The sequence below is a fragment of the Zingiber officinale genome, chromosome 8B (genome assembly GCF_018446385.1).
Source record: "Zingiber officinale cultivar Zhangliang chromosome 8B, Zo_v1.1, whole genome shotgun sequence".
NCBI lineage: Eukaryota > Viridiplantae > Streptophyta > Magnoliopsida > Zingiberales > Zingiberaceae > Zingiber > Zingiber officinale.
In genome coordinates, this window is record NC_056001.1 from 60,828,846 (window position 1) to 60,849,683 (window position 20,838).

A 20,838-nucleotide genomic window follows, 5' to 3' on the forward strand; every position below is an offset into this window, starting at 1 on the left:
GCATTAGAGAATCATTCAATGTTTTTTCAACATAGGAACGATGCTATGTGAAGAAAAGGGTTGTCACTACTATAAAAATGCACTACTGTGATTCGTCAACTGGCTTACGAAGTCCCCGCCGATCATCTTAACGAGTACCTATGTATGGGTGAATCAATTGTCATCAGGTGTATTTTCAAGTTCTATAAATACATGGTTGAAATATTTGGTGATAGGTACTTGAGAAGGCTAAATGCTGATAATATTTAATATCTTCTTCAAATGCATGATGAGAGACACAACTTCCCTGGCATGTTGGGCAACCTTGATTGTATGCACTGAAAATGAAAAAATTGTCAAATTTCTTGGAAAGGTCAATTTACAAGGGGACATGGGTTATCAACAATCGTACTTGAAACAGTCATGTCTCATGACTTGTGGATATGTCATGCATTCTTTGGAATCGCCGGTTCACGTAACAATATTAATTTGTTATATGAATCTCCCATATTCAATAACGTCTTGCAAGGAAATACGACGGAGCTTAATTTCAAGATAAATGACACTGTAGATACGAAGGGTTATTATCTAACAGATGAAATATATCCCGATTGTGCTTCTTTCGTTAAGGCTTTTTCTTGCTCAGAGGATCCCAAGAGGAAGTTGTTTAAGGAAAGATAGGAGTCTGCAAGAAAAGATGTCGAACGGGCATTTGGAGTGCTCCAATCTCGATGGATGATTGTCAGAGGTCCAGCTCGTTATTGGTATAGGAAAAAATTAAAACAAATCATGTTAGCATGCATTATTTTACATAACATAATTGTTGAGGATGAAGGAAGTCATGTGACAAATTGGTACAACGATGAAGGTGATGAACCCGCACAACCTATCCATGGCTCAAATAGAGGATTTCAGGATTGTCTTCAGACAAATTTTGAGTTACGTGACATTTAAGTTCATCATAAACTTCGCGCCGATTTAGTTGAGCATATCTAGAGGCAATACAACAACAGTATGTAAATTAATATTTTATATGTTATTTTTAATTTCATCGTAGTATGGTATTTAAGTTATTGTTGCATTTCAATTTCATAATTACATGATGATTTTAAATAAATTTCGTTTTCCCAACTTTGTAATTTTAGCTACTTAGTTATAATTTCATTTTCTAACTTTTTAATTTCATTTTCTCACCAACATCCATTTTATTTAATAAATATATTAAAAAAATTAATATTATTTTTGAAAAATAATAAAATGATTTTTTTAAAAAATAAGATTATTATTAAAAATATTAATAATAATGTAAATATTTTAAAATATATTTATTTAATATCATATAATTTTAAGATGATTGAGTGGATTGTGAGACCCATAAATAATGAGTGTTAATGTTAAAAGTAATGTCAGTGAAAGAGATATGTTGTTATAATGAGTATATGATAATGAACCTTATATATATATATTTTTTTATGAGATGATGAATATTATAATAATGATATATTATGGAAGCCTAATCCACTTAGCTTAATTTGACTGGTTTAGAACTCCACCTCCTCTATTTTGAAAATTAATTTTAGATTAACTTGTTATTGAATTTTCTATCATTGGTGATGGTAAAAGATAATACGAGCTTCTATACCCATGGAATTTGAATCCATCATCTGCCATGACCTGTGCCTTTTGAATTTACCAGATGGACATGTGGGAATCTTTTGTGGGATTAAACGAGATCAATAATCTCTGAAATTAAGAGTTGGATACTTATTAAAAAAATATAATCATAATATTTTTTTTAAATATTCAAAATATATAATCTATTGAAAATATATTTTTTAAAAATATTGTTGAATGTGATGGCCTTAAGTACCGAAGCCAATCAAGCGTAATTAATATTTTTCAATCGAAAATAAAATAAATAATTGATCTCCTTCCTCTCCTCGCTCCGCTGATACCCCGATCGTTCGATCCGACGCTGCTGGAGAGAGAGAAAGGGAGAGGGAGAGAGAGAGCGAAAGCGATCGGCATGGCGGAGAACCCCGCGTCCGCCTCCCCCAACAAGGTCCCAGCTGGCGGCGGAGATGGCGCAATAGCCCCGGCCAACTCCAACCCTAACCTCCCGTCCCCGCAAATTCCCCCTTCTCCGTCCATGGCCGTCGGTGACCTTTCCCAGATCAGCTCCCCTCAATTGTCTCAATCCCATGCTCTTAGCCCTGCCGCTGCGCTCGACTACGCCTCGAAGCAGCAGAGCGTTCAATCCCAGCAGCAACAGCCCTTGCCGTCGTCGCAGCAACTCCAATCTCAGCCGCAGATGCAGGGCCAGCAGCAGCAGCAGCAGCAGAAGCAGCAGGCGCAGCAGCAGCAAAATATGATGTCGCCGTCGAGCTACCAGATGCAGCAGAACCTCCAGCGATCCGGGTCGATGACGCGGCTGAGCCAGCTCCAGCAGCAGCTCGGCGCTTCTGCGGCTGCTGGCGCGATGCGGCAGCATGCGGGGATGTACGGTGGGCAGGTGAATTTTGGGGGCGCTCAGATCCAGCAGCAGCAGCAGCAGATGGCTGCTGCCGCTGCCGCTGCTGCTGGAGGGATGGGTCGATCAGGGATTATTACACAAGCGGCCCAGCTTCCGATGCTACCTACACAGACTACTCAGCATTTCAATCTGCAGTCTCAGATGCTTACTCAGGTTATGCAACAACTCTTCTTTCTTCCGATATTCCTGTTTTCTCGGGAAACAATGATTTTTCAGATTCTCAAGGAAAAGAACTCCTAATTCCTCACACGTTAGAGATAACAAGTTTACCAAAATATAAACTTCTTTATCATCTTCCTTCCTAATGAGGAACCAGTGTATAGCTTCTAAGATCTTGGCTGTTATGCAATCTATCTTTAGAAAAATCTAAAGGAAACTAATTATTTTGGGTGACTATTAGAACTCACATTGAAGTGTTTAAATCCTTGATTAATTGCTCCTACGCGTTCTTTAATTGCTTCATAAAGAAGAAGGAACCTTCCAACATCATGCTGTATCTAGTATCATATCATTAAAAAAAATTATACTAAAGACGAAACAAGCAATTATCTTTGCTGATTCCTAGAGGCATCATAATGTAGTCGGTTGGCTGTTACAGTAGAATTTGAACTCTTATTTATCATCTGTTAATGGTGTAGGAGGATCCATATAGCCAATCTCACTTAGTGGGATAAAGACTTGATTGTTGCTGTTGTATTTATCATTCGTTTAGAAACACTTCTTTTCAGCAGTTCAGCTTATTGTTCTGTCACACCAAACTTCTTGTCATTGAGGTTATGTTACACATAACTTTTGCCAACAACACAGTCGCTCTTGCATTTAGCTTTACTCTGATTTCTCCAAAGGAAACATTAGCCATAACAGCTTTAAAGTCTTGCAATACCTGACCAAGCATCTTCCTATTCCGAAACTTATGGCTCAGATTCTATCCTGCTTCAAAACGTGGTCAATCATCAACATTAATATTGCATCAAAGTGGGGGGGGGGGGGGGTCATTTATTCGAATCGTGTTGGTGTTATTATAATATCATATATTAGGGCTGGAATTAGTTGGATCCCCACTGAACCTAGAGCCTTTCCACACATGAAGCAGTTTTAAGAATATGAATATATGTTGAACCTTTCCTAACAACTCGAGGTTTTGGGAAGTGTTCAATATCAGTTTTAAGACCCAATATCTTTTCAAGTTGTTTCATCTCTAGTAAAAATTCTTTTTCATGGTCTATTATAAAGTTGCAAGCAACTTTTGATGTTCATTCATTTGGAATGAGACTACAAATCCATTCATCATTCTTTACACCTACTATTCCTGGAGTGTGGTTAGTGTAGCAACAGTGATCTAGTGTTTTTTTTGGTTGGGGTATTATTAGGTAAGAATAATTATGTGGTTTGGGCTGTGTTTCTTTTATGAGAAAGATTGGAGAAGAGGAAGAAATAAGGATGGAGTCATGGAGAGCAGAGAGAAGAAATGGATATTTCTTTTGGGTAGTAATTAGATAAGGAGAGAAAGCAAGAATAAAACTTTCTCTTCCTTTCCTCAAAATTAATCTGTCCAACTTGAACAAAAAATATCATTGCAGTCCCCTTGCTTGCCTTGGCTACCTCCTTGACTTCTGCCTTGACTTTGAGCCCACCTGCTGCCTTCATGGTTGTCGACCAATCTCCAACTTTCCATGAAGCTCTCTTTCTCTCTCTTATACTCTCCATGCCCAAGGAAACACAAACTTGAAGTTTACTCTGTTAGAATATTTATAATTATAATAACTTTGTGGGATATTCTATTAGTAGTTGGGTTTGTTAGCAATAGTAGCTATGGAATAAGACTGGTGTCAACCCTTGGTGGAAGCGAGGTATGAATATCTCTTTTGATTTGGAAAATGTCGTTCTCTATTTTATTTCCTTTTTGAGGTTCTTATCTCTCTTGATATGAGGAAGTAATTGTCATCACAGGTACTTCCTAATACATTCATAGTTACAACATATTTATGAATAAGCACGATAGGTTCTACTAATCTTGATTGAAGATTTGTTCCTTTTTTTGTTCCATTTAGAATTTATCATAAGTTTACTCACTGTTTTGTACTTTCTCATCTTGTGGCTCTGTAAGTTTGCCGCTTAGCTATAGCAAGAATACTGATCCATAAGCCTCCCTGCTATTAATGTTCATGTCATTCCCCATGAAATCATCAATCCTTCCCTACCCATTTTATTGTGTATTTTACACCCCTCAATCCTTCCCTACCCATTGTGTTGTGTGTTTTACACCCCTCAATCCTTCCCTACCTATTGTATTGTATGTTTTACACCCCTTGATCCTTGCCTACCCATTGTATTGTGCGTTTTACACCCACTTGAAGGTCTAAGAAGCATTAGCTTTTCAGTTGCCCATGGGCGATATATAGGACACGTGTTCAATAGCAAAGTAACTCTTAAATCAAGGTTTCATGCAAACAGCATGCGATTGAGCCGGTGGATAGTAGATATGCAGTATGAAAGACATATGCTGTCAGTGTTAAAAATAGTTTGAAAATTTTGATTGGTAAAAATGACATGTATACACAAAATCGGGCATATTAATCAACAAATTTAATTCATATTTTTACTAATCTTGATTGAAGATTTGTTCCTTTTTTTGTTCCATTTAGAATTTATCATAAGTTTACTCACTGTTTTGTACTTTCTCATCTTGTGGCTCTGTAAGTTTGCCGCTTAGCTATAGCAAGAATACTGATCCATAAGCCTCCCTGCTATTAATGTTCATGTCATTCCCCATGAAATCATCAATCCTTCCCTACCCATTTTATTGTGTATTTTACACCCCTCAATCCTTCCCTACCCATTGTGTTGTGTGTTTTACACCCCTCAATCCTTCCCTACCTATTGTATTGTATGTTTTACACCCCTTGATCCTTGCCTACCCATTGTATTGTGCGTTTTACACCCACTTGAAGGTCTAAGAAGCATTAGCTTTTCAGTTGCCCATGGGCGATATATAGGACACGTGTTCAATAGCAAAGTAACTCTTAAATCAAGGTTTCATGCAAACAGCATGCGATTGAGCCGGTGGATAGTAGATATGCAGTATGAAAGACATATGCTGTCAGTGTTAAAAATAGTTTGAAAATTTTGATTGGTAAAAATGACATGTATACACAAAATCGGGCATATTAATCAACAAATTTAATTCATATTTTTACATAGAAAGATATAAGTTAAACATAAGATGCAATATACATTAGATATAAATCATTGTTAATTATCAATGTATACTAGGCTATAAATATAAGAAATATGCATATGATTAACATGCAAAGTATTTATCACTTGCAAAACAAGTGTTTAAATTAACACTTACATTTTATTAGGGTTTTAAGTGAATTTGGTCGAGTCTAAACAGTCTCAAATTACTGATAAGGATTCCTTGACTGCTTATTCATGCTAACAACTAAAGTGGACCACATATCCAATATGTTATGCAGTTCCCTTTCAAATCCACCCGGACAGTCACATATTCAGCCGCTTAAGCTGTTATTTAAAACCTTGGATAAATATTTTCTGATTGAAAAGGTAAAATGCTCCTCTTCACCTATTGAACATTTTTAAACTTTTAGTTTTAGATATTCAAGCGCTTATTGAGTTGATTGCATAGTTTACTAGGTCTGAAGAAAATTGAATTTAATTTGTGTGATCATATTTTAGATGAGAATTTGACTTTCTTGTTCCTGAGAACTGAGAACTCTTAATTTGAACTGTAAAAATTTGTTTGTGCAAAAATAAGAATCTTTGGGAGTTCAATTTTGTATGTGAACAGATCTTGAACTTCCTGGTTATTGGTGTTAATTCATCGTTCCCTTTTTCTTTTATTATTAGCAGCCAAGGCAGAAAGGCTTAGTTCAAGCTGGTCAGTTCAATCCAGGAAATTCTTCTGCCCAAGCCTTGCAAGGAATGCAGAATATGGGTATTATCAGTAACCTTAGCATGAATCCACAACTAAGAGCATATAATCAACGTCTTGTGCAAGGGCAGATAAGACAGCAACAATTACAACAGCAAATGACACTTACATCACCTCAGGTTTGCATCTATAAGTATTCTGTGTTCTTGGACTTTTCCTGCTGCAACTATTTTTCAATAAACATGTAAGGTAGATGTCTATCCTGCCTTAATCTGTAGTCCCCTTTGCTGATTAAAAAAATTCATCCAAACCTGGATGCTTCATGCTTAGTATCAAATCTGGAAGGATAGAGACTGGGTTCAATGTGCTTTAGTGACATGACTAAACACAATATTTTGATTAAATCATTGAGATTTTTTTGAATTTCTTATTCTTGAGTGTTGATGTCCATGATAAGAGTTTGGTCGATTGTTGAGAACCAGTTTAATCAAATTTCAAAAAGGAATTGACTATAAGATATTATCCGTGTTTGACACATTGATTATGAAATAATAGTATAGCATATCTATGTGTAAAGATGATGCCATGGTGACCCCCCGGGCACAGTGCAGCGGTAAGAGGCAGGGCGGTTAACGTATGCAACTAGGGTTCAATTCTCTCGCAGGGCACATACGCCCGCGGTGCTCGAACTATTGGTGATGTTGGGCCGTCATGTCAAGACCCGCTTGCGCTTTTGGATTTGCCCGGTGGGCGAACCGGGGTAAGGCCGCCCACCTCCAGGATTAGTTGGACCGAGGCCTGGATACCTGGATTAACAAAAAATAATAAAAAAAAAAAGATGATGCCATGGTAAACAATTTCATCCTTCCCAGTATCTTTTCTGTACCTTTTTTTGTCTCATGCCGTGCTGGATAACAATTATCACAAGTGAAGGTTGCAAGTATAAATCTGATGATTTAAATATATAGAAAAGTTAAATATAATAACATTTTCTCTTTTGCATTGTTGTTCATATTTTTCTTGTTTATTCTTATTATGGGTTCCTGCTATATTGTTGTCCTTTACCTTTTGCTGCCTGCCACTTCTATTCCTTTTGACTAAGACTAGCAGATCAATTAAGTTTGTCCAAATTCAGCTAATTCATGTTGACTTCAATCCCTTCTCTCAATTTCGGTTAATTTTTTTAATATTAGGCTAACAAGGGAAAACAATATTTTTCCTGGATGATATGGTTAACAAACAGTTGTTTGATTGCTTTAGAATATGAATTGCTACTCGACTATGAGTAGCTGGATATTGGATGATTTTCTCTTTTTGCTTATTTTTTTGATAATTTTGTTAGCACAATTGTGATAGAAATGTTTCTATCACAATTTTCCTGTCATAATAATTTTCTCTTTTTTGATGCTACTTTCTGGAAGAATTTAGCATCAATTTTTTTTTAAAAAAATGCAGCACCTCTGCCACCTCGGATTAGTGTCTGTGAAACATGAAATACATTTTACCTCTTTTTTTACTGTTTCCATATACCAGTTTAGTAGCATGATTATTGTTTTATTAACTTATTTTTCACAAGGTACTGGCAAATGGTGCAATTTTTCTGTTATCTTGCTATTTAATATAGGTTACAAACTGTGTAACATTTGAATTATCTAGCAGAAGCTTCCTGGTCAAAGCTTACCTAGGACACCTTCAGCTGCTGCACTGAACTCCCAGGTTTCTGGTTTGACACAAAATGGGCAATCAACAATAGTACAAACAACTCTTTCTCAACAGCAGCAGTGGCTGAAGCATCTACAACCTTCGTTGCCTTCACCAGTTTCTCCTTCATATCATCTTCAGCAACAGCAAAGGCAGCAGCAATCCTTCTTGCCACAACAACTAGCTTCATCACAGCTCCACCAGAAATCCATGGCCCTGACACCACAGCAGATCTCTCAACTGATGCAGCAGCAGCCACAGCCACAATTAGGTGGTCAGCAACAGCAACAGCATTTGCTGCAGATGCAGCAGCTTCAACAAATTCAACAGTTACAGCAACAACAGCAATTGCAATCTCCAAAACTGTCTGGGTCCGCAGTCCAGAAACCTTTATCTTTGACTGGATCCCAAGAAGAGGCGCCTGCTTCTGGCATGACAGGTGGAAGTTCTAGTCAAGGAACAGAAGCAACCAATCAACTTCTCGGAAAACGAAAGATACATGATTTAGTTATGCAGGTACATAATTTCCTAATCTTTAGCTTGCTAGGCATTTTTCTTTGATTTTATCTTTAGCTTCCTACTTAAAGTCACATATTTATGGGTCTGAGCATCTACAAATGTGGTTACCAGGGTTTAAAGTTGCTAGAGTTGAATGGCTAACCACTTTTCTAAAACTTCAAGATCTTAGAAAAAGGAACAACTTATATATATAGTCAATTGAATTAAATTTCTGTTGTACCACACCGTGTCAATATTTGACACACTTTTAACTGTGCCAAACTGAATCTAGATAAGTTTTACCGCTACGATTTATTTCCACTTCACATTTTTTACTTCCAGCAATAAGACTATAACAATTGGACAGTCAAATTAAAATTTGATATTTAATCTAGAAAATTATAATTACATTTTGTATTTATTCTTGAAATTGCACCCTTAGTGCTACGGTTGCACCTTTCCTTTTGCTTCCTTTTTTTCTTAATTTCCTTGGTTATGATAAAATTCTCTCCATGCCCTTTTCTCCTTCAGTTTCTTCTTTGTTCTAAATTTGTTGCGTTTGCAGGTAGATCCCCATGGTAAACTGGATCCTGAAGTTGAAGACCTTCTCTTGCAGATAGCAGATGATTTCATTGATTCGGTTGGTAACATGCAAAGTCCTCGCTTTGTTAAAGTTTTCTGACTAGACAATAGTATGCTGACACAATGAATTTGGTACAGTATGTGTTCCTTCTCTTTTATAATTGAACTTGTCTGATGCAAAAAGGTGTGATTGGTTTTGGATGCTTTTATTTGATGAGTTAGTGGATGCTTGTGCATCTTTTGTTATTTTATGAAGTCTAAGACCTTTGAGGTTGGAGACTCCAATTAACACCACTGCATTTTATCTCACTTTTTTTTAGATGAAAACTGCATTTTATCTCACATGTATATTAAGGGTGGATTTGCTTTTTACCATTCACAAGCATCTTCTCTGGGCAATATTTATATCTGTTAAATTAATTGTAAGGTAATGGTTTTTACATTTACAATGGTCATATCTGGCTAGTTTTACTAAAAGAAGATTCAAGAATACACAAAGTTTACCTCATTAAACATGAGTTGTTTTTTTTAGTAAGAAATGCATTAAAGTTTGGCAAATATAAAACAAAAATCAAAATATCCCGACAGTGCTTTTGTATCTTAAACAAAGGGTTGATTGGTTTATTTTATTCAATGTTATGTGAACCAAGAACTTAAATCATTCCAGTTGAAAGTCTCGGTGCATATTGTGGTGCACTGGTATATACATGAAAAGTGTAATAAACTTTGAATATTAGTTTACTTGTGTAAATTTTGATGAGTTTGAAACGAGCCCCGGTTTTTGTGAGGAGGCTAAATTGGAAGAGAATAAGTGGACTCCTATATCCTACTGGATACTTTGCACTTAAAGAAGTTTGATACCTGCTAGGCATCTTAAACATCACCCCTTGTAAGGTTTATATGTTATTTGTATCCTGAAAAATAGGTACATGAATGGTATAAAGAATTTTGTATGCATCATGTGATGCATACTGGTAATAGCTAATCAATTGCTTATCATCAAAGATTTGTGTTGAATTATAGGTGCCATACATGTACCAACTATCTAAAACTAGAATGCTTTGGTGACTGGAATGTGGAGGTATTATCCAAATGTCAGATGAAATCCTGCTTGAGTGGGTTGATTTAGCAAACCCAATTTAATGAGTAACTTTGTTACATATGCTGAAGTATCCATCCTGATAATCTCTTGTATACATATTGAAGTTTGCCTGGCAATGCCATATAAGGAAGTTCTGGTTTTAGTCTATTTTTAATCATCAGAAGAATCTGTTTGTGTGTAAATATTGAAGTTTATTTGTAGCTGAATCAGTTTCACTAGCAAACTACTCATTAGTTGGTTTTCTTTAGCATAAAGCATCACTTCTCTTGATTGGTTATTTTTGCATGCTTACTAAATTTTGATACTGACGGTCACAGCTCTGTTGGTTTTTCCTAGTATCTAGAAGTTATATAGTTCTTCCCCTGTAAATCATGTATTAAAATGATTTATTTGATCATCAAGCGATGTTTCTTGCTTTATATGACATTGATGCAATAACTGCTGAAATGCAGGTTACCACATTTGCTTGCAGTCTAGCAAAGCATCGCAAATCTTCCACCTTGGACACTAAGGATGTACTGCTACACCTAGGTTTGCAACTTAGTGAAACCTCCAAAGATATTTTTTTTTTAGTATTACATAATGGGTTTTGAACCCTATTTACAATTATAATTATCTTACTGAATGTTCCTAGTTGACTGTTTATCCACAACATATACGTATGGCATTAAGATGTTCTTTTCTGTACGTTTTAAAACTTCTTAAGAAACACAAACGTTTACTTATTTAGAAAAAATATGAAATAAATATCTTAATTGCCTTCATTCCTATCTTTATCATTATGTCTTGAGAATAAAAGCCACGATATACCAATTAAGATACGCATTGGGAACATGTGAGATTATCTTTATTTAATGGAGGGCAAAACTAGAAGATAAACCATTTAGTTACCTTGATATCCGAGAATGTCAAATAAGTACTTTCCTAGAAAGACATTCTGAGGAAGTATAACCTACAAAATAATCAATTAAAAGAATCTAGATCTTGGATATTTAAAAAATCTATAATTCAAATCAAAGTGAGGGTGAAGAAGCATCTACTGTCTTCATTCAACACTTGCATTGCATTTTAATAATGCCTTGGTTTTTCTTTCTTTGATATGACTGATGATATGTCTTTTGCAGAGAAAAACTGGAACTTGACTGTTCCAGGTTATTCAAGGGAGGATAGGAAATATCTGAAAACACCAGTAAGTGTTTCTCTTATTCTTCCATTTTTCTGGTATTTGATCTCTACTAAATCAATTAGTTAATGAATAATTAATATTATTACTGAAAATAGTTCCTGACTTTATTCAATAAAATGCAAGCAAAATGAAATTCCAAAATCAGAAAACTAATATTTTTATCTGACAGACCTCCAAGTTAAAATCATTGGCTATTGCTTCATTTCATAAGACTATTTTTTTTTACTGACGGTTACTCAATTTTGAACTTTCATAAAATTTGTGGCAAGTTAGTTCTATGAGGACGTCACTTTCCCCAATACTCAATCATATGGTAGTGATGGTACCTCATATTTCTGTGCAAGTTTTCATGGGCTTAGTGTCTATAATTTTAGTGAATATATTTTTTGCCCTATGAACTTTAAGGTGCACAAGTCTCATATTTGACTGGTCCAGCAAAGTGATAGAGGTTCTATTTAACTTGGGGTAATCTAAGCCGATAGTAGATCCAAGTTAACACACACCTACCTTGAAATAATTTGGTATGCTCCTAGATCACGCTACAAAATGTAAATTAGAGAACATAGAACCTTGGGGTGCAAACAAACTGAGTTGAATAATATGAAAATATTGATATTTGAGTTCAAGCTTAAAAAATACATGTGATTCGATTTCAATTCAAAATTCAAAAATACAAATAATTTTGGCTTGAGCTCGGTTCGAAATAAAATTCGAGTTGTTCGATCCTTGATTCGAGTAGAATTAAACTATTGTTCGAAATGACTTAAATTCAAGTTCGGTTTAAGTTATTTGAACCTTCATTTGAGCACATTTAAACCAAAATTGTGTAAAAATAAAGAGAGTTCGGCTCATGAGCGGTTCAAATATTATGGATTTGAGTTTAACTCGAAAAAATTATTGAAGATGTTTGAGTTCGGCTCAAATTCGATAATTTCGAATATGAATCAAATGTCTTTCGAGTTTTCTCAAAAAGCTTGAGAGTGGGCTCGATTCGTTTGCACCCCTAATAGAACCATCTCATTCTCCTCTAAACATAAAACATGGTGGAATAACTGATCACATCAGTTGGTGACAGAGCTCAATGCAAGAAAATACATGCTGGATCTTTAAAACAATTCAAATCATTTTGATAACAATCAGCTTGATTTATTTTACCAAGAAGGTCTGTAGTTGAGTTCATATTCTAATATTTTATTTTATTTTATTTCAGTATAGATTTAGTTTCTTCAACAATATCTGTTTATAGATTGGCCACTTGGTCACGTAACCAAAAGCTTAGGGCATAGTTTTTGCGAGTTATATGGCCGGTAGGTCATTCTACTATTTTGTTTAGCATGGGTAACCTCATTCACATCCGAATGTTTCTTCAGTGTTTCCTCATATTGGTCACAGGTGATTTTGTAAACCAAATGTTTTTAGAACTTTGACAGGAGTAGACGACGTGAGATTCTCAATGGTCCCAAATCATAAGATGCTGAGTGGTCTGATAATACTTGAAAGCTCATTTTAGACTGTTAGTTGCTAGAGCTCAACCTTTTTTAGCGAACAAAGTTAAAGGATGCCACATAGATTGGTGCGTGATATTGGATTCAGATAGAATGGCTATTGTTGTGAGTTGTTGATGTTTTTTTTTCTTCTAATTATGATCAAAAATAAAATTCAATAGGATATAGAGAATCATCATAAACCTGCTTCAAAATCAACATAAACACACGTCTCTTATGCTTGATGCTCTCCCCCTTGTATTTGCTGTTTCAGTTTTTAAATTTTCTTGCCTGCAATGTATTTGCTGATATATGCTCGTTTAATTTACTTCAGCTCCCTTTGATGAGTCTGATATTATTTCTCTTGAATTGTAGTTATCATCGGATATCCACAAGAGGCGACTGATCGCGGTAACTATTACTGTGTAGTTTTTGGTTTATTTCTAGAATCCGATACGACCCTGCAAAATTTCATCAGATACAAGAGTCAGCAGAAACACATCAGCCGGAAGGAGATGCGGGAGGTTCTAAAGCCACAAATAAACAGCTCGTAAACAATTCTGGGAGCGATCACCCAATAAATCCTTCACCTAGCTCGGAGCAGTTATCCCTACCTGTGGTTGCCTCACAAACCACGCACAAACCGCAGAGATTTTAGCCACGCATCAAACTAGTAAAACTTATGGTCTTCCTCCACGCGATTAACTTGATTGTGAGTATTCTGCTTCGATCAACTGTTTTTAGGCAACATACTCACATGATGATTGTTCATTTCTTTCCAGGATGGTTTGTATATTTGCCTCCCTTTTCTACTGAAAAGGCGACACGAAGGAATCGCTATTTGCTAGTGAGTAATTCCCAGAGATTCATGGGAAGGAACTATTACATTGTGTGCATAATACGAAGAGTTATATGGTGCAAGTATTTGTAGGGCGTGGAAGCATCTGAGAATTAATTAGTTTCTAGGGTTTGTTTTCTTTTCATTTGTAGGCTCAATTAGCGAGGAAGTGAATCATTATTCTGGCCACAAATTATTTGGATCAGTATTTGTTCATAAATAAAACTCGTGTTCCTGTTGATGTGTTCATTTGTATTTGTTCTTCTTGTTGATGATTTGTGGAAAAAAAAAAACAGAAGAAGCTGATATCGTGTTTCTATAATGGTGGCCCCCGCCAACTCGTGATATCGTTGGACAAAAGGTGATAATGCTTGCCCCAGCGTCCCCGTGGATCTTGCCCAAGACTATCATGAGGGGGGTTAATCACGGTAGCGGAAGGAGTTAAGGGTGCAGTGGACTGAGGGATACGGGGATAACCCCGTGGGGCGCCAACCCGTGATATCGTGTTTCGATAAAAGGTGCCCCCACGGGCGGGATCAACCGGTTATGACATGGTATCTTGCAACATGGGTCGGGAGGTCGAAGGTCTGCGGCAGCAATTGCGATAACATCAATATCTGTCCGTGCTAAACACCTTCGACCGCCATGTCATCGCCGGGCCCGTATTCACCGTGATTTACTCCCTCTCATACTCGTGGGGCAGGGGTGAGGGGGCCGCTGGGCGGCGGGACCCGCCTTTTTGCAACGTGTTTCGATAAAAGGTAGGATATGGTTGTCTTGGCCTTCTGAAAACCCTAAACGGTCTCTCTTCCGACGATCGCATCGTTGACGCACCCGCACCCGGCGTTTTGACATCTCCTCCGACGTCTCGAGCACGCCGATGCAGCTACTCCCCCCCAGCCCATCATGCCGCACGCCGGAGCATTCGAGCGTAGAGTCGAGGATGGAGGTTGATACCCCGGCGTCCGAAGGCGACGACGATCGACGCTTGCCCTACGCCGACGGCCCCATCCTCCTCCTACCGTTACCCTCTCAGTCTCCGCCCGGCGGCGGCGGCGGCGACGACGACGGCAAACCTAATGCTTCGAAGAAGGCCGACGGCGATCTAGGGTTCGAAGACGAGGATTCTCGAGCCGCCGCTGGCGAACCCTCTGCTCCACAAATTCCACAGAAGAGAAAGCTGCCGGCTTCCTTGACGAATTCACCGCCAACGCGGCCAGCAGAGCCAGCGATGGAGGTCCCTCGGGACGACAGCCTGCCACTGTCGTTACTCGATTGCGTCAGTATCATAACCGAAATGCTTCGCCGAGACAAACGATGAGCACAACATTCTGGTCTGGAGATTGCACTCGTCTCGTAATCAAGATTCAAGAAGCAGCTGAAGATCGTGATGACTGACAGTAATGAACATAGACTGCTCCTCTTTCTATCGCTGTATCAGAAAGCTCTCTTTGTTTTGTAAATTTATCGAGCTGCTGTCCCAGTTTCATGTTCTTAAACAGAGCAATTTAAATGTGTAAATCTCAAATAGTCCTCGACTCTACACGAGGTAAAATCCAACTGGATCTTGGCAAATTACAGGTAAAAGTCAATGCGTCCATGGCAATCCAGTTCAAAAATCACCGATCCAGTGTAAAGAATCTCACAACCAAGTCTATGACAAGTGCATGTGAAGATCATCCCTGTGATATCAAGAAGCGAATCTTAACTAAAGCCACTTGATTTGCTCTGTTACTCGTGGTGCATTCTGTGAACATCCGTATATAGCTGTTTGGCTAAGTTATGCTCCGAATTTATCACGTAGGTAAATGAAATGAGAAGATAGGATGAATGTCTGAATTATCCAAAAAAAAAATAAAAAAATGATTAATCAGGTTGGGTAACGTAAGCCTGGGATGATCAATCAGATTTCATGAAAATTTTTCACCGACCACCAAGGTAAATCAGGAAGTGCTCATAGTTTAGTTGCGTGCCTCATTATGTCTAATTATCAAAAACATATATATAGAGGGTGTTATTACTTTATTCATCCATTTATGGATAATCCATAGACAACTATTGTTATTTATTTATTTTTACATTCTCATTTTGAAAATTAAAAATCAAATTTGGGCAAAATTTCATTATCCAAAAAAAAGAAAAAAAATACTGAGTTAATTTATCACATGATACTTAGGGGTTACTATCGTGTGCACTCGTTAATGGACTTTCTCTCGTAACTTATTCTTAGTTAATGTCGTCGGCCTAAGGTATTTATAAAAACTTCTTCACTCACGGTGTTGTTAATCCTAAGATGTGGGACTAAAGAAAACCATGACAGTACATATTCCCTAATTGATTAATGAGAAAAATTCTCAATAATACGTCGCAGCTGAGTCTCGAACTCTAGATTATTGATTGATTAATGAGAAAAATCTCCAATAATACGTTGCTCGAGTCTCGAATTCTAGATTCCTACTTGATTAATGATAAAAATTTCTAATAATATATCACAACCGAGTCTCGAACTCTAAATCCTTAATTGACGTATTTTTGAAATTACTAATAAATCTTGAAATTATTTTTGGTATGAAAAGGAAAAAAAGACATTAATGTAATTTATTTTGGGCTTCATCTAAGAGTAGAGTATATATATAAAGAGAGAAAGTAGGGATGACAATGGGTCAGGTTCGGGTCGGATTCTATATCCTCCGTCCCCATACCCATCGGGTATAGGATCTCTGATGGGTATACCCATACCCATTAAATGATCAGATATCTTCTATAGTTATAATTTTTCTTCTTTCTTTCCAACTATTATCATTCAAAAAAAATATATTAAAATTAACAAACTATTAAAAAAATATATATAATTAAAAAAATAGATTAAATATCTATACAGTCTCCCCCTAATATCAACAAAAATACAAAGTTGATTCTGGGAAAAGAAAATTTTCTTTAATATATGTATATATATTATTTAATCGGATATTCGGGTCAGGTATCGGGTATTGATAGTCCCTCCATACCCTCCTCCATTCGGGTCAGATGTCGGATCCTCCATCGAGTTCGGATGAAATTGTCATCCCTAAGAGAAAGAGAGAGATGATATAATGTATACTCTTATATAAGCGAGCTTCAATGTGGACACTTGATATTTTTAAAACTTTAACTTTTCTTTCTTTCCTTTTAAATTAAAATAAAATTATATTTTTTTCTCTCCTTTTATTGCCTGCAATAATTAATGTGATGTTAATTTTTAAAAATAAGTACCATAGCTTAATTACACTAGCCACCTGGTGCTGATTTTTAACCAAGTGGTGGTTTTTTAAAAAAATACCTTGGTGCTCTCTCTATACATCATTGTTGGTTTTTTTAAAAAAAAACTAAGACACCAAGGTATTTTTTTTTATAAAAAACATCACCAAGACTAGCACAAGGTCAAAAACGAACACCACTTGCACCACCTCTACAGCGGTGGCTGGTGTAATTAAACTGTAGCATGATTTTTAAAAATCAGCACCATAATATTGCTGCATGCAATCAAAGGAAATAGAAGAGAGAATTTTATTTTAATTTTAGAGGAAAGAGAGAAAAATTGTTATATGCAGATGAGAAAGGGATTAAAAAAAATTAAATTTTGATCGTGTCAGATTGCTCACGTCGGATGACATTCATGGTCACTCACTTAAGGATGTGTAGAGTAATATTCTTGTATATTCATATCTATATATATACCACACATATCCACAGTGCTTGATGGCGCGGTGTGCAATTTTTTTTAAGTTTCGAGTTTAACTATTTAGGGTTTATGATTTAGAGATTTAGATATAGTATTAAGTCTAAAAATTCAAACAAACAAAATATATTACATGCTCACGAAATATGGGGCGTTATATAATCGTCCAAGCTGAAGTAGAAAACAATTTCAGACGCAACGACACTCCTACCAGAAAAATATTAATATAAAACCTTCTCATGCATAAACACAGAAATGAACTAATATATATCGAGTCAAACACAAAAAAAACCCATTTTATTTCTTGTAAAACCACATATGATAGTAGGACTCAATCATATTTCCATAGCCTTGCAACTGAAATATGAAGACATATATGGCACAGTCTTGATTCATTCTTGTACTTTTGGAGTGTTGGCCTTTTTCTGAAAAATAATGCATAAGGACAGTTAAGATGTAGCAATTAGAAGAAAACATTAAAATAATAATAATAATAATAAATAATTTTATCTGAAAGCTAAGCAGACGGTCGACTGAAAATGTAATTCTGAAATTGACTAGAAGAAGATTCTGTGCTATCCTATAAAATTAGGAGCGTTAGTACCGGGTTAAGGAAGGAGTCCCTGGCGTTGGTCCTCTGATGCTCTAGTCAGTGATCCATGTATGAGGCGAAGAAGAATAGTAAAAAGACTATAGCAAAGAGTGTGTTCAAATATAAAGCATCACATACCTCTATCTGTGGATGGAGACCCCTTTTATAGTGCCACTGTAGCATCTATGCATGCATCCCAAAGTCTACACACATTTTTCAAAGCGTCCTAGGAAAAAACAAGTTAAAAAATATCCCTGACACATTTCCTTAAGCAAGCATGCAAATCTTTGATGTGACAAACTAGAAGCTTCTGAAGTATTATTTGCTTGCTGGACATTCTCTATTATCGACGGCACAAACTTCTAAAAGTATATGATAAGATATATATGTGGGTCCTTCTATAGGCCGATTGGAGGCCGTCGGACTGGGACATCATCAACTCGATTGTACTGAATGGGCCTATCGAGCTCTTTCTTCACTCGGTCTTACTATTGTCGGAGAGGCACATTATGCCTGATCGTACCTAAGGTCCAATCGGTTAGGGGGTGGTTTGGGTAACTTAGTATTTGGCTCTGGACATTGGCTGTAAGTTGTGGAGGGTGACTGCGTTGATAGTTCTAAAGTATCAAAAATATATAAATACAAAAATTGTAAAACTCATAGTGATCTCCCATAATAGATCTTAATCTTCGCTTTTCGTACAAAATAAAAAAAACTCATAGTAATGTTTAGAGAAGAAAATCGGAGAAGATATCAATGAATAACTTGCTATCGGAAGAATGATCACGAACGAATTGGAAAGCTCTACAAGATTCCATGAGCCAAATCCCTCTCTAATGGATGTTCTCTTATAATCTTGTACACATGGATGAACCTTGCACAGAGACCTTTCACGTATGAGACGAACCCTTTCTCTTAGACTTTGCACAAACCTCGCACACAGCAAGCCCCTGCAAGCCCCCTTTTCTTATTTGGCTTGGATGCATATATATTAGAGGAAGATGACTCTTCGCCTGCCTCTATTAATAGAGGAGTTAAATGGGCTAGAAGATGAAGGGGAAGGGGGTGCCCTTTCATCTTTTTAACTCCAACATCTCTCACTCGTCTAAGTCAATCCATAAAGGTCATTTAGTCACAAAGACCATGTAAGTCACATAGACTATATTGTAATCAAGTCACAAAGACCAAAGTAAAATACTAGTTAGTCATAAAGACAAATAAGAACATTCAATCCATACTTTAGGGAAAATGATTCGTGTGATAGCAAGCACACTGAGCAATTATTGCTAAGAAGATTGTTACACCTTACATAGCTGCTCTATATAATGAATCAGAGATATTCTCATAATGACACATAGCCTTTCTCCTGGTGGTATATATCCGTTATCCAGGAAACATCTAATCTCCCAATGGCACACAACCATTATCTTAGAGATATCCATGTCTTGCTATTTACCTAGATTAAATAATCTTCATTTATATCAATATGAACATCTCTAATCCCTCATAATGACTATTATGTCAAAAGTATGTTCCATATTCAATATTCACAATTATTTCGATACATAACAGAAATAGGTCAACCAGTGAATAACATCAAAAGATGTAAATCTATTTAGTCTTCTTTTTTAGCTAGAATCTATTCATTCTAATCAGTTGCTTTCCTAGTTATGCTCCATAGACTGAATTATCCATAGCCAATAGGAAACATGCTAAAGTAGCAGACACTGATTATAACTTCAAGTAGACAACTAAATGATCACTTAGGGTAAAGTTGAGATTAACATATAATCTCAAGGGTCTCACATAGTGGAGAAGCAGGGATCTATTCTCCTACTACCATTCTTCTCGCCATAGCACATATGGTATGAATCACATGCTACAATGTTATTCTCATTACTAAAAAGAGCAAATGTTTTTCTCAAATTTTAACATCGTATATATTTTGATCTAGGTATACTTAATGTCTAATCCTGAATTTAACATATGAATTCTAATCTAGCCTTAAGAAGATTTTGTAAATGGTAGGTATATTTACTCCAATCATTACATAAATAATCTTATCTTGACACAATTATCAATGTGACCTTAATTTATAGGTATGTCTCTATTCGCAACTATATAAGTTATTTCATAAATAAAGGTCTTACCTCTATTTATACTTAACAAATAAAGATGATTGTCTATGTGAGTGGACCAATCTCAACCTGTTAATATGCTCATTGAGACTTTAATCCAAAATATAACAACATATACACTGAATAGATCATGACATTTTACAACGTATTACATTTTACGAAGTCACAAAGACATTTGATATTCTTGAAATGACTCTTTAGTCAATGGCTTAATAAAAGATCTGCAAGCATAGTACATGTAGGGATATACTTAAGAATTATCATTTTTTTATCCACAATATCCCTTACAAAATTATACTTAATTCTATATGGTTGCCTTTGCTGTAATATTTAGGATCCTTAGCTTGACCATCATAATACATTGTAATATGACTCCCACTATCCTCAGCAATCTTCAAATGCTTCAGGAACCTTTTTAACCAGACAGATTGTTGTACAACTGATGCGTAAGCCACACAACTTCCATTATCGACAAGGCTACATAAGCCTAGCCATATAGCTTCTATTGTCGACAAGGCTACACAAGCCAAGCCACACAGCTTCCATTGTTGACAAGGCTACATAAGCCTGCTTCTTGCTATTCCATGAGATG

General features: G+C 36.3%; 1 protein-coding gene across 2 annotated transcripts; it reads left to right on the top strand.

Moving 5' to 3' along the window:
• The first annotated feature begins 1,879 nt into the window (after positions 1–1,879).
• On the top strand, positions 1,880–14,047 carry LOC122014771 (transcription initiation factor TFIID subunit 12b-like). 2 transcript variants are annotated; one of them, XM_042571189.1, is made up of 9 exons: positions 1,880–2,665; positions 6,386–6,586; positions 8,064–8,624; positions 9,172–9,246; positions 10,743–10,821; positions 11,415–11,479; positions 13,336–13,371; positions 13,439–13,672; positions 13,743–14,047. In XM_042571189.1, exons 1-8 carry the CDS (start codon positions 2,006–2,008, stop codon positions 13,616–13,618), a joined length of 1,857 nt encoding a protein of 618 aa, XP_042427123.1. In that variant the 5' UTR covers positions 1,880–2,005; the 3' UTR covers positions 13,619–13,672; positions 13,743–14,047. The 2 variants fall into 2 exon arrangements, with proteins under 2 accessions (XP_042427123.1, XP_042427124.1); XM_042571190.1 differs by having other exon boundaries at positions 8,067–8,624.
• The last annotated feature ends 6,791 nt before the right edge of the window (positions 14,048–20,838 follow it).